The 13,065-nt window shown below is 36.9% G+C and overlaps 1 protein-coding gene across 1 annotated transcript in view; it reads right to left on the bottom strand.

The window, feature by feature from the left end:
* The window catches only part of DENND4A (DENN/MADD domain containing 4A), a 60,101-nt gene that overhangs the window by 43,957 nt on the left and 3,079 nt on the right, over positions 1 to 13,065 (bottom strand). The window contains exons 2-3 of the mRNA XM_009321453.1: positions 6,628 to 6,713; positions 91 to 420 (exon numbers count right to left, since the gene is read on the bottom strand). Coding sequence (XP_009319728.1) covers positions 91 to 398 — 308 coding nt within the window. The 5' untranslated portion in view covers positions 399 to 420; positions 6,628 to 6,713. The remainder of the gene's footprint in view (positions 1 to 90; positions 421 to 6,627; positions 6,714 to 13,065) is intronic.

Below are 13,065 nucleotides of genomic sequence, written 5' to 3'. Positions count from 1 at the left end.
AAAGTATTATATTTCAATAAACCTGCTTTATTTGCTCATTAGTCAAATAAAACTGCCAAAATCACTTACTAGAATAGAAAAACCACTCACCCCAGATCAGTAAGTGGGGGCTTATCCCTTCCTCGGCGATAACAAAGGTATATTTGCGGTCCTACAAGACTGCCATTATTGAGATCTGCAGACAGTCCTGAGGGAGTAACATCTATGCATTTATATCCCTGAGGAACTTCCTCTCCCAGAGATTTATTAATTACTGTTACGTCTGTAATAGGTTCTTTTGGTTTAGCAATTTTATGGCAAGCATCATTGAAGTGGATTTCTTCCTCTAGTGGTTTTGAAATATCTGTTAATCCTGCGACAACAAAGTAGTCAGCAACACGAGCCCCTTTGTCTTCCATCTTCCATTACAAGACGTTATAACTGGTAAGAAAGAAATATATATCAGTATTTTTAAAGGAAATTATAAGGTATCAGAAATAATGTTTATTTTTTAAAACAGAAAATTTGCAATAATATAAATGAAAACGCAATAGAAGAATACAAAAAAATAGAGAGATCCAGCATCAGATCACGTAACATTTTTCATTTGTAATCACCATCTTTCCAGTTTGGAATTCTGAGCCACAATCGTGAGAGTTATTTGTTAAATCTTGGAATGGAAAACCCAAGTGGGCTCTTTTTGCTAACTTACACACTGGAGTAGCTGAACCAACAGGAACAGTAACAGCAAAATACTGTGCAGAAGTTTTGCAGATAGTTCACTACTTAAAGCTCATGGCTGAGCCAAAAAGTAGTTCTCATGTTTTTTGCATATAGTTTATTACTGCACGCTATTCACCATGACAATGGATCTTCTAAGGCATGATCTGCAATTAATTTGCTTCCTGAATATTAAACATATACGCAAAGGCTGTCTTGATTATTCTGAAGATAGAACTATAATATTTGCAGCCATCTCACCCTATGGGATTTTACATCAGATACCAAGGCCAGATCTTCTTGGAATATTTTTCCAGGCTAAAAGTTGGTATCATTTTATTTTATAGTGTTTTGGCACCCAGATCCTTGATATGTAACCCATCCATAGCCAGCAATACACCAGCTTTTATACAAGACATTTAAACCAAGTCAACTTCAATGGACTGCAGACCACTGTGAAACAAAAACATTCAAGACCACATGAAGTTTTTCGTAATGAAAAGGAACAACAGCCTTGCTGTTCCAGCCAAATTGTGTTGGGAAATTACATTCTTTCTTCCTGGAACATATTGATAAAAAAGATTTTTTACATATGAATTCTTTCTGTATAGTGGGTTTTTTGCAGTGTTTGCTACCAATGTTGTAAATTAAATTCAGCACAGGACAAAGTAATATCTGTAGGATGAAAAGATGGCCTTGCAAACAATACAGTGCACTACGTATCAGGAGATTCAGTTTCCTCTTTGTCAGAGACTCTTGAATACCTTTGCAAGTCACTGAAACCCCATGTCTTATTTAATAGCTTGATTTTGCAGATAAAGAAAATACTTTCCGCTCTTTCACGGAACATTGAGAAATAGGCTAAAAATGTTTATCTAAGTCACCCATATGGGCTTGAACCTCACTAAAGTAGCTTCAGGAAGTTTACTATCATCAAGTTCCAGACTTTTTAAACCAGACAAGCTATTTAAGACTCCTTTTTGTTGAATTAATTTTGTTTGGGTATAAAGTTTTATTGCAAGAGAAACTGTAACAACACAGGAGTTTCAAGAACTTGCTAACATTCAGAAACTCAACAGAATTTAAAACAGTTTGAATGGTTGGTACAAGACTTCAGTTTTCATGCCACCTTTATTCCATTTGCTTTAGGTCCCTTTATTTTTTGCTCTAGGTAGCAAGTATTAAGCCTCAATAGTATTGAGTATACTCAATATTGAGTATGTATTATCAATATAAGATACTATATTGAGTATACTCAATGAAGTATCAAACTTCATATCATCATGATTCTTGGATTTTACCAACAACTCTTTGTTAAAACAAGCAAAATAAATTTGGACATTTCTCACCAGTAATTAGGGAAATTATGTCCTAAATTGATACTGTGCATTTAATCAAATTGTTCCAAGCTGACCTCAGATTTCCAGCACCAGTCCCTGCTCAAGAAGGAAGAACGTCAGCCTGTGCCTGATCACCACTATCAACCTCATCCACCAGTACAAGAAAGGTAATTCCATCTTCCTGCTCTTATTTCATAGGTTGTTTGTATTTTGCTGGAGTAACTGACTTGACTAGCTTCTAAAGTCACAAGGAAATGAGTAACAGTTTTTATTTTAAGGTTATTCACATTATTCAAGAACACACCAAGAAAAAAACCCAAGCTATCTAACCTTTCTTTTTTTCCTATATGGTTAATAAACAGTATGGGACACTTCAGAACATATGATTACTGGGAAACAATCACCAATATATAGCAGTGTAACAGTTTGTAAATAACTGTTCAGCTTGTTTTCTGAAAGAAGAGAGAATGCAGTTACAAAACTAAGCTTAATTTAACCTAAATTCAGTTATTTCAAAAACATCTGGAATATGTTACTTAATTAGCAGTATATGAGAGTAGCAACTACAAACTCAAACTTCTCCTTGAGTGATGTATCCAAAGACACACAATTCAACCACTGCATATGCTGCCTATTATTTCACTGTACATGTGGCTTCAGCAAATCCAGAATAGGCTAGCAACAAATGCATGGAGAGATAAAGAAGTTTAATAAAGCATCTTTAAACTCTAACATAAGAACAAACACTAACATCTTTTACCTAACACGACTGGAGTTCTAAATATTTTGTAACATTCACAGTTATCTGTAAAACTTAACTATGGTATACTACATTTTAACTATCATGAAAACTTTCTATCTTTATCAGCACTCGCTCTAAACCAACAGATAAGCTGTAACAGTTTTTTTAAAGCTACAATACACTGGGCAAACATTTGGTCTTAAGTTAAAATATATATATATACACACACACACACCAGAGCATAAGCAGTTGTTTTTAAAAAGTATCATTTGAAAATGCATCAGGAAACATAGAAAAAAATTAATACTTCATAACATAGATCAGAAAAAAGCTATGGTCAAAGACTGCTCAGAACATAGAGGAGGATATAGATATAAAAAAAATAAAATCCAAAATATTCCTCAAGAACCACTGAGGAAGAAAGGGCTGACTAAGTAAAAGCTACCAACCAAGCAATTTAAACTAAACACTTAAGCCATCATGAGCTCCATTGAAAGAGTTTTCCATTCAAAGACTTGAGAAAAGGTAGACTGAAAGCTGGCTAAGTCTTGCACTGTTGTATATGAAAAATGCCCTGTAACCACAAGCCCAGTGCAAAGCAGCAGAAACACTACAAAACTGAACTTTGCCGTAAAGATTCTGAGTTAGAAAAATACTAAGTTTTGTTCCTTTTCTCATTAGCAGTATTTCACAAAACTACACCAGTTTCTGGAGTGCTTCACAATGCCTTTTAAGTTCAAAAGAAAACAATGTTTTAGTAATCAAAAATTATACAAAATATGACCGTTAAAACGGCAAGTAAGCCTTATAACTTCAGTGTATTAGCAGCACACTATTCCAGTTTAATTAGCCAAGACAGCATTACAAATAAACAGATGTATATACATTATACTGAAGAATCATACCTATCTCAAATTAAGCCTCACTATTAATTATTTCATATCAAGTTTATACCAAAAGTCTTAAATTCAAACATTCATTTATTCCCAAAAGCACTTTCAAGAAAAACTGGGACAAGCTTTCCTCATTTAAAGCCAGTTAAAATTAGAATCCCCTACATACAAACACCTGCTATCACACAAATTTGCTTCCTAAGGTTATAGCAAGTAATACACAAGTCAGCAAGACTTTCATAATTTAATGCAGCTTTTACAGAAGGGAAAAAAAAAAAAAAGGCCTAGCTGATGATGCATCATCCCTTCGGATCTTTGCCTTCTGATACAAAGACTTGCAGCAAAAAATGGGATAAAATGCAGACAATATCAGAACAATTCAGTGGTATTTTATTCAAGCCGACTCAGACTTTACTAGAGCTACTGCGATACTCAAATTTTCAAGATCTGTTTACTGTGAGAGCAGATTTATGCAAACTTTATGTTAACAGACCCCAAAAAGAAGGTATATAATGTGAGCTAATTCAGTGACAAATAAGCATTCTGTGAAAAGCAATTTCACATAAACTGACAAATCTGAATAATTTCTGTAGAAACTCTTACCATTAAGGTATTCCAGAGCATGTTATAATATATAATGATATACATCACACAGTACTACAAGTCAACTTCCAGGAAAAAAAAACACACAACAGAAACAAAGTCACTGCACAAGAGTGTTGCTTGAAGCAGCAGGTCCCAGGTGAAATTCAACAACATTAACAGTGCCACACTAAGAAGCAGCTACTATTGCTTCTCTACACTTCGGTCATCCAGAAAGGAAAGGCTGCACTTTGAAGACAATGCCATGGGATCATAAATATAACCTCTTACAGAAGTCCCCGGAAACAAGTGCAATGTATGGTCTTTGAGCCATCTCATGACAGTCATTTTAATGGACTACATATCATTAATACCACTATAAATTAAGCACCATAAACATGAGTAAGAAACAAAATAGCCTTGCAAATAGCAAACTCACTTGTAAGAACATATTAAAAACACACAGACTCTGCAGATCATGACTATATAAATGTGGGAGAAAAGAGGGCTTTTTTTCATTTCTAAAAATACGGAAACAGGGGAAACAATCGGATAATCCTGCCACAGATCCACAAACTATTAGCTTGATTACTTTGCTGAAAGACAAAGGCTAAACTCAGTTTCATTGTTTATTCAATTTAAATTTTTAATATCATATTTCTTCATAAACATTTACAAAATACTAATTAATAATTTTCTCTGTCACCGCTGTTGTAACTCAGAGGTGCTGGCATTTTAGCAACTGTGCAAAAGAGATTAATCTGAAAAATTAGCTTTGTGATCTAACACTATAGATCTATTGCTAGTGTTAAAAGAGGACCAGTCTGCTGCAAAGTGCAAAACAATCTGCTATTACAGGAAAGATGATCAGGAGGTTTACAGGAGTTCCACGTGGCTGACCCTTTTGTGATAAAATATCGGTGGGACTTAGATCTAACCCTGAATTCAGAAAGCAGAGCATATATGCTAACTTATTTTGCTTCCAACAAAGTTTTTTCTATTTGCTATAAGCGATCCAAAACTCTCCGACAGAAAGCAAAAAAAACCTGAAAGGCATGATTTTATACTAGCTCACACATTTTCAGATGAAACAACTAAATCAGTGTCCAAGGTTTTTGAACAGATCACATTTTTCATTCAAATACTATAAGAGGGAAGTACACATCAGCTTTTTCCTCACCACACAACCAGAACTAATGTGGATGTGCCATATATTCCATCTGTGCAGCAGCAACAGGCACAATGCTTCATGAAGTGCAGAGTTTACTACAGATGCACTACACCATTTCCAAGGAGAAAAATACTAATATAATTCATACAACCTGCTCCTACCCACAGACTTTTGTAGAGGTAACTTGTAAGCGGGCTGCAGACCAGAACAACTGCTCTAGCATTGCCACCTTCTTTCCAGGAGCCAGCTTTCCCAAATAGCAAAAAGGGTTTACTTACATGCTTTTTGCATGTGCAAGAGATACATGACCTGTGAAAGACAGCAGTAAGACCATCTGACTCCATTAGAACAGTTTCACCAGTCCACCTCTGGCAGACACAAACACAACAACTGCCTTGCAATCTTTTAATCTTCCTTGTCTTCATTCCCACTCCTTCCTGCATTTTCCTTTGAGAATACTAAATCGCTTATTAATTTGAGTTTCTTATTAGGTCCATTAGCTGTCTACAGCAGGTGATATTTTACTTTGTTAGCCTGACTCCAAAGAGATGTTCTGTTTGTAAACAAGGACCAAACATGTCCTAGTGTAGGTTGGAAACCACTGCAGGGCTCTGCAACACATCTTTAAAATAGTTCAAAGCTTTATTAAAAATGGTGATTTTTTTTTTTTAAAGCATTTGTAATATAATCACATTCCAAGAACATCCTTCCTTTGAAGGCACATGAAAAATAGACAAATCAGTGACCAATTTTTAAAAATTGCTGGTAAAGTTCTAACAGTCCCTAGGCATTTCAGTCTCATATGCGTACTGCTGCATTATCCTGTTGAAGTATGCTGCCAACACACAGAAATGTGGCGGCTAGTCATGCAAGAGCAAAATGAAGTTAACTGGATCAGTCAGTCCTGCTATAGCTACTCAGAACCATTTCTCAGCCATGACACTGCACAAATCACATGAGAGCTCAACAGTCTAGGGAACACGTGAATAACTGCAGTTACCCAGGATAAAACCTTCACCCCATCCCTGTACTTCCAAAGTTGCCTGACAGAAGTGACAGACAAGCCTTTTTTTCCTTCCAGTATTTTCTTCATAGCGAGTAAACAATCCTGGGAACAAAGCAGAAGCACCTCAAATATCACAGGAATTCTCTCCAGTTAGAGCACAAGCCTTCTGAAAACTCTTTCAGTGTGTTCCCTACCTTTTCATCAGGGCATTGCTTCTACACTTTGCCTCTCTTGCTGTTAACCAGGCTTTAACATAGACTTCTTGTTAAAGTTTCATTCCCTATAGAAACAGTAAAACAAAAATTAAACAATGTATGTATTTGTTGAAACTTATACTTACTGCACACTCCACTGCACCAGTCACATTAAATGAACATTGTGAATTGTTGTAGGACTTGCTTGCTAAGATAAGGTTACATGTCACTTAACTATTAAAAAAAAGTATATGAAACAAGATTTTAAACTTAAGAAACAAAATATAAAGTTTTCTGTTGCATTGATATTTTAAGAATGTAAACAACATTTACATTTTGCTTTAAAAAAAACAAACTAAAATCAAAGAACTGTTGAGCCAGCCACTTCAAATTATTTCAACTCTTCCACTGTTTTCTGATGATAAACACCTTCCAGGCCTATTCATAGGTGTTAGCCAGCTATGAAAGTGCTCTTTTAGCTCGATAACCTTTCAAAGTCTACTTCAAAACTTTGTCCCTCTTTGCAAGATTCTGAAATTTAAGCAGATCCTTCTTACTCCACAATCAGCAAGACACATGTACTCTTCCATTTAGCCACCTTATTCCAATTCCCCGTTCTTGCAGCTAGTGTTACAGTCTTCTTGCCATTTACTGTCACAATCCACTATTCTTCTTCAGATATATATGACCACTTTTAAACATTGGTATGACCACAGACAGCTTGAGCTTGTGTTTTACACCGAGGTGCGTACAAGCCAGGCAGCCTGTGCTACATTTAAGCATTTTGAAGCAACAGCTTTCCACCACAGGACTGAGGAGAATACCTCACTGGAGACACCCTCAGACTTCAATCTCCCAGAACGACTCATTAGCATCAGCAAGACTGTAGTCAAAAATAAACTTTGTCTAAACGAGGCTTCTGTTTGCCAAGACTTGGAGAACACTTTTAGAAGATTACCCTGAGAAGACTTCAGAAAACAAAGTGTAACATAAGCAAGGCTGGGAAGAAACATCTCAGGAGGGTTTCTGCAAACCATAAAAGATTTGCTTCCATTCCTGAAGTGGAAAAATTTCGGGAAAAAATTCCACTGGATTATCAGAATTATATTTTGGGGACCACAAAGTTCAAGGTTCTGTTCATAACCCCAATGTACAAGACAACTTACTTCAGATCATGCAGAAGCAATCAGCGCTGTTAGTTCATTACTCCTACAGAAGGAGCGCAGGGGTGACAGCCTAGAGAGTGAATCCAGCCCCTGGTGCAAGTCTTTCTAATCCATACAGCACTATGGACTAGTACCAGTTAACGTCATTTACTCTCCGGTAACTGACTTTGAACATTTTTATACAAGACTAAAGAGAGCATACAGCAGTAACACTACATATTTTTGTCCAATGAGCTGATCTGTAATATAAAGTTTCCAGGAGTGTCAGAAATTGTAATTTTAAGGGATCACCTGCAGATCTCAAGCACAGCTGCAAAAAGTCTACGAAATAAGGAGAATTAACACATGAAGGATTTCCCCATGGACACTTCAAAAACCATCTTTCCTAGTCAACTATCTGGAAAGACAATGAGGAGAGTTAAAGAAAAAAAAAGAAAAATACACATTTATGCATCACAAGAAACACAGCAGAACCGCTGCCAGCATACTTGCAGCTCTATTTTGTAGTATTTCCAGCTTGTAGAACATATTTACAACTATTTTGTTGTCCTCCATCTAGCAAGTAAGAGATCTACTTGTTCAAGAAACAAGGTGCCAAAGACCTACATTACTACCCCAATACAACCAGAGCTTCTCATAGCATTTTTATTTTTTAGTAGGACATTGCCTATACTTTTTCTTCACATTTCCTACTACTACAGTTAAACAAATGACAGCAACAGGGAAAGTTGCTAACAATTAGGGCTAAAGCGATCAATTGCATTACTGTTTAGACCCTATTGCATACACCTGCACTCAATAATGTTAGACAATGCAGTAATTAACAAGAAGTCACTAGCTTCCACTAACCTCCCTTTGGTGCTGCATCAATAGTAGTACTACTGCTAAGAAACATATTGGCATATAAAAAAAAACAAAACAAGAAAAACCCCAACATTGTTCAGCCCCTACATCACTAGACTGGAATTGCTATCAAGTTTTTTGCAGGCACATTCACAATCATCTGTTCCAACTCATGGTTAACATACTCTCATCCAAACAGCAGAGGAGATAAATCAAGAGAGCTCAGAAAACTTGGCAACAAAGGATCTCTAAGAGGTGCCCGGGAAACAGAAAAGTGCTGGATAAGAGTGCAGGGACAGAACACAAGACTGAGTTTGGGAGCAGAAAACGGGAATGCAGGCCAAGAACTGAGGGACAAGCAGATTTGTTCAGCAATGCCTAGGAAGAAAGAAAAATTAGACTTCAATTCAGAGGCTAATCTAGATTCAGTGGGATCACTGCAGTCAGTGAGCAAGAACTAGCCATCTAGAGTATCAAAGCTTAGAGGAGGAAGCAGAATAACTGGCAGAGAGAAGGCAGGAAGGAACAAGCCTCACCCTGAGGGAAAGATCAGGCATTTTCTACATCTTCTATACTTTCCACCATCACTCACCAAGTCTTCCATTTGTTTGTTCTTCATTGCTGTTTTTAGTCTCAATAAAACTATTTACTAAGAGGGTCTAACAAAGCACAGGCTGCTTAGGTGTTCATTACAGCTGTGCCACAACAAAATCCCACGATATTCAACCTTGACTACAAAAAGTCAAGAAAGTGATGTTCAAGTATCCCACAAGACTCATGACAGAGACAAATCTTAACAAGGCCATTTTAAAACTTGTACTTTTCTTTCTAGATTACAGTATTTATGGCCAAAAAGCACAATCAAAGAATGGAAACAATTTCTGAAGTACAATTGTGTTTGTAGGAGGGATGCAGAAAACAATTTATAGCACAGGAGGGGGAGGGAAGCCAAGGTAAGCACTATAAAATGTAAATATTACTTCATCCAAAAACAGTTTAGGAGGGCAGCTAGTCCATGTTTTTTTGTACAACTACTTATTATACAACAACTTTTTAAAAGGAGAAGTCCCCCAAACAGAATATTCCATTTTCCTTGGCACAGTAGATAAAGGCAAATGAAAGTAGCAAGTCTTCCAATATTGAGCTTCAAACCCCAAATCTGTCACTGAAAATGTCAAAATGCATCAACCAAGACTGACAGAAGTGGCCTGCTTTCACCTAGCCATGTTTGGACACACATGCTAACCTCAGTTTAGTTTTGAAGCCATTCTCTACCCTAATTAAAGTTTTGAATTCATGGTGTGGTGGAGGGTAAGACAGGTGCAAGTTGTTTCTAACATTTTTTGCTACATTTAAAAATACACTTTAATTGTGACTTGGAACATTTGACATTCATTTTTTTCTCTAGTCAGCAAAAACGTCCTCTAAGGTAAGAAAACTGAACTCAGCCATGCTGCAAATTATAGACACTGAGTGGATGACATGCATAGACTGCAACTGCAGGGCTGTAACTGCTGTTCGCAGATGATCTACACCACACTGGAAAGGTTTAATGGAGAGATAACACTGACTAATACCTCCCTCATCTAGTAAATCTCTATATCCAGTTAGCAAAAATCTACCCCACAGAAAGTGTGAATGTACTGCTACCAGTTCAGCTACAAATATATCTATCAACTAACACATATTGCTGTAAGTTTCCTAGCTAGGTTAGCTAGCAAAGTAATGTAAAGCAACACTAGGGTATCCCCCGAATAATCACAGTAAATTAGCTGAAGTGCAATGATATGCTACGGTAACTACTGCTTCAGGATTCCAAAGCCAGCTCAAAATACCTCTTTGTAACATAGAGCAGACATATCTTAGAACCCCTTCCTCATCTTTTGGACCAGAATTATTAAATAACCACACCCTTAAAAGAAAAGCTGGAGCATAGTGACTCAGGGAGAGGCACCTTATGTGCTAAATATTATGAGAAAAGCACTCACAGAAGGGTTTGCCCCCGGTGCCCTACATAATGAAGTCTCACTGTCCTGAATAGGAGTTCAGCATACAAGGTAACTACGAAGTTGCACAATTTGTTAGAACACTGCTCCTGTACCGGGATTTAACTGACAGCATTGTGCTGAGCCTGATTACTTTTGCACTTGCAGGATCTGGACAGCATTGCCTCTTTCACTGTAATTTTAGTCAAAATACCATGCAGATAAGCTTGCTTACATATGGAAGCTACCAGAGCTGGACCAGATCCTGATCTTGGTTGTACAACTGAGAATAATTCCTTAAGCCCACAAGTTTCTTCTGAAGCTCAAGACAAAACCAAAACTCAAGAGTGCAGCCCACAATCCCCTTCTCTTTGTTTGCATAACCCTTGCACACAAAAAAAGTGGGGGTTTCCTCTTAGGACTTTCTCATTTGCTTATATGTACATACAACTTATACACCACACTTATTGCTTGTCCACTTTTATTTCAGGTGGCTAAATTGTAATAATTTGATTAATTAGTATTAATTATTTTTTTCTGACCCAAATTTTAAAAAGTCAAATTTTAAAGTGAAAATTAAATAGTGAGGATATAATTGGTTAACTTACTTCTAACACTCCTCCTTACTCTTCGCATCCTATTTTTATAGCATAGTTCCTTCTTCTTTCACTCCCCCCCCATTATTGTTTACTTCAATTTCACTCTATTTCAGCCTCTACAGGAACCCTGTATCTAATACACGAAAATACACTTTGAAAGGGTAAAAATACGCCATTTAAAAGAGTAGGGCCAACACTTTCTGAAGTCTTTTGTTTCCACTTCTCCTCCACAATTTCCTCCTAGTTCTGTTTCTGAGCTCTTTAGGGAACTACCAATGACTATTTCTGCATCATAGACTGCTACTAAAATGACTACTATAGATCAAACCTCTCAGCATTACTGCCTCACACAGCCTTCACTGTATATTTTAATTTTGACTCTGTAGTCTGTGGGGACACTTTATAAGTATACATGCATCAGCAGAGTATTTCCAGATCAGTCATAGGCCAAGCTTCCAGACCAGGCATAGGCTAAGCCTGAACTGAAGGATAGCAGAAAATATCCAAGGCTTATTATGCAATATAGCAAAGAACCTCATTCACTTGAAGTAATTGCTTGGTCACTACCACTGTTAGAAATAGCTGATTTTAAATAGTTGAACAGTGGTGATGCATTCACTGTTTATACATATTCATCTCCTACCTGTTAGCTATCCTCAATTAAAGCAAGGCATAACTGCCTTTAGCTTGCAGAGGACTTGCTGCTTTTAGTATGGCATAAAGTTTCTATCATGATTTGTGCTCGCAGTAGCAAATATTATTTATATACAGAATTGATATATAAGGGAATAGATGCAGGGCCTTTTCTGTGCTCTTGCCTAAGACCACCCAGAGAGGCTACAGCAGAAGGATGAGCGACAAGTACAACTCAGCCCTCTAAACCACACCTCTACCCTTGCTTTTTGTGCAAGCTCAACCTAAACTTTCTTCAAAGGCGCTAAATCTTTACAGGGTTTGGTTTGGGGAAGGTATTGCGAAAGGAGGGGGACAGGCTGGTGTTTTTTTTGGGGGGGGGGGGGGGGGGCACCAAACTCAGTATTAAAAAAAATTTGTAATTTCAATATATCACAGAGAAGCCTGATTTAAATACTTTCTCTTTAACAAACAAGAGAATCATACTGGAAATACACCAATCCACATAAATTGCATCATGTTTTGTTAAGGCACTTAAATAGAAATTATTTTGGTGTCTTTTTTTGGTCCTTTCCCCCTCCTTTTAAGTATTACGGTTCTTTCCAGAAAACTTCACAACAAATACCTTAAATCCACAGCTACAGAGGTATCAAAACCCGAGCTACTGGAACCCTCTGTCAGACAGAAAGATACTTGGAAATCACCAATACCTCAAACATTATGTTTGAACAAGGTTACAAGGTTATATTGACTTTTTTTTTTAATCCAATATAAATTGTGCAACATTTTAGCCTCCAACTTTTTGGTCATGCCAACACCATATTTAAAAACTAAGGTCAAAGTTGAGTAAAGGACAATGAATGGAAAGACGACTTCCTACAAGTCTTCATTCTGGGAGATACTGAAGATTGAGAAAGGTTTTGACTAAGTAGCTATTGTACTATTCCCTTTCCACAACCTGCCGGTGTTTTACCATGAGTGCAACTGTTTCTACAGCCTCTGTTATAAAAAGCATTTCAACCTACCATGACTTGCAAAACTAACTCAAATTCAATTGCTAGGAGGTATGATGGAAATTGAAAAGGGGTGTTAAATATTTAAGTGACGCTGCAAATTTCTTTTGCCAGTTTCAAAACCTCAAGATTAACAAATCGCATTATCATTATTCAGCTTGGTCTAGATATTGTCTTCCTCTATTGAAGAGGCACAAGC

The sequence above is a fragment of the Pygoscelis adeliae genome, unplaced genomic scaffold (assembly GCF_000699105.1).
Source record: "Pygoscelis adeliae isolate BGI_AS28 unplaced genomic scaffold, ASM69910v1 Scaffold13, whole genome shotgun sequence".
Classification (NCBI taxonomy): domain Eukaryota; kingdom Metazoa; phylum Chordata; class Aves; order Sphenisciformes; family Spheniscidae; genus Pygoscelis; species Pygoscelis adeliae.
The sequence above is the reverse complement of the archived record's forward strand: the minus strand, read 5'-3'. Positions and strand labels throughout refer to the sequence as shown.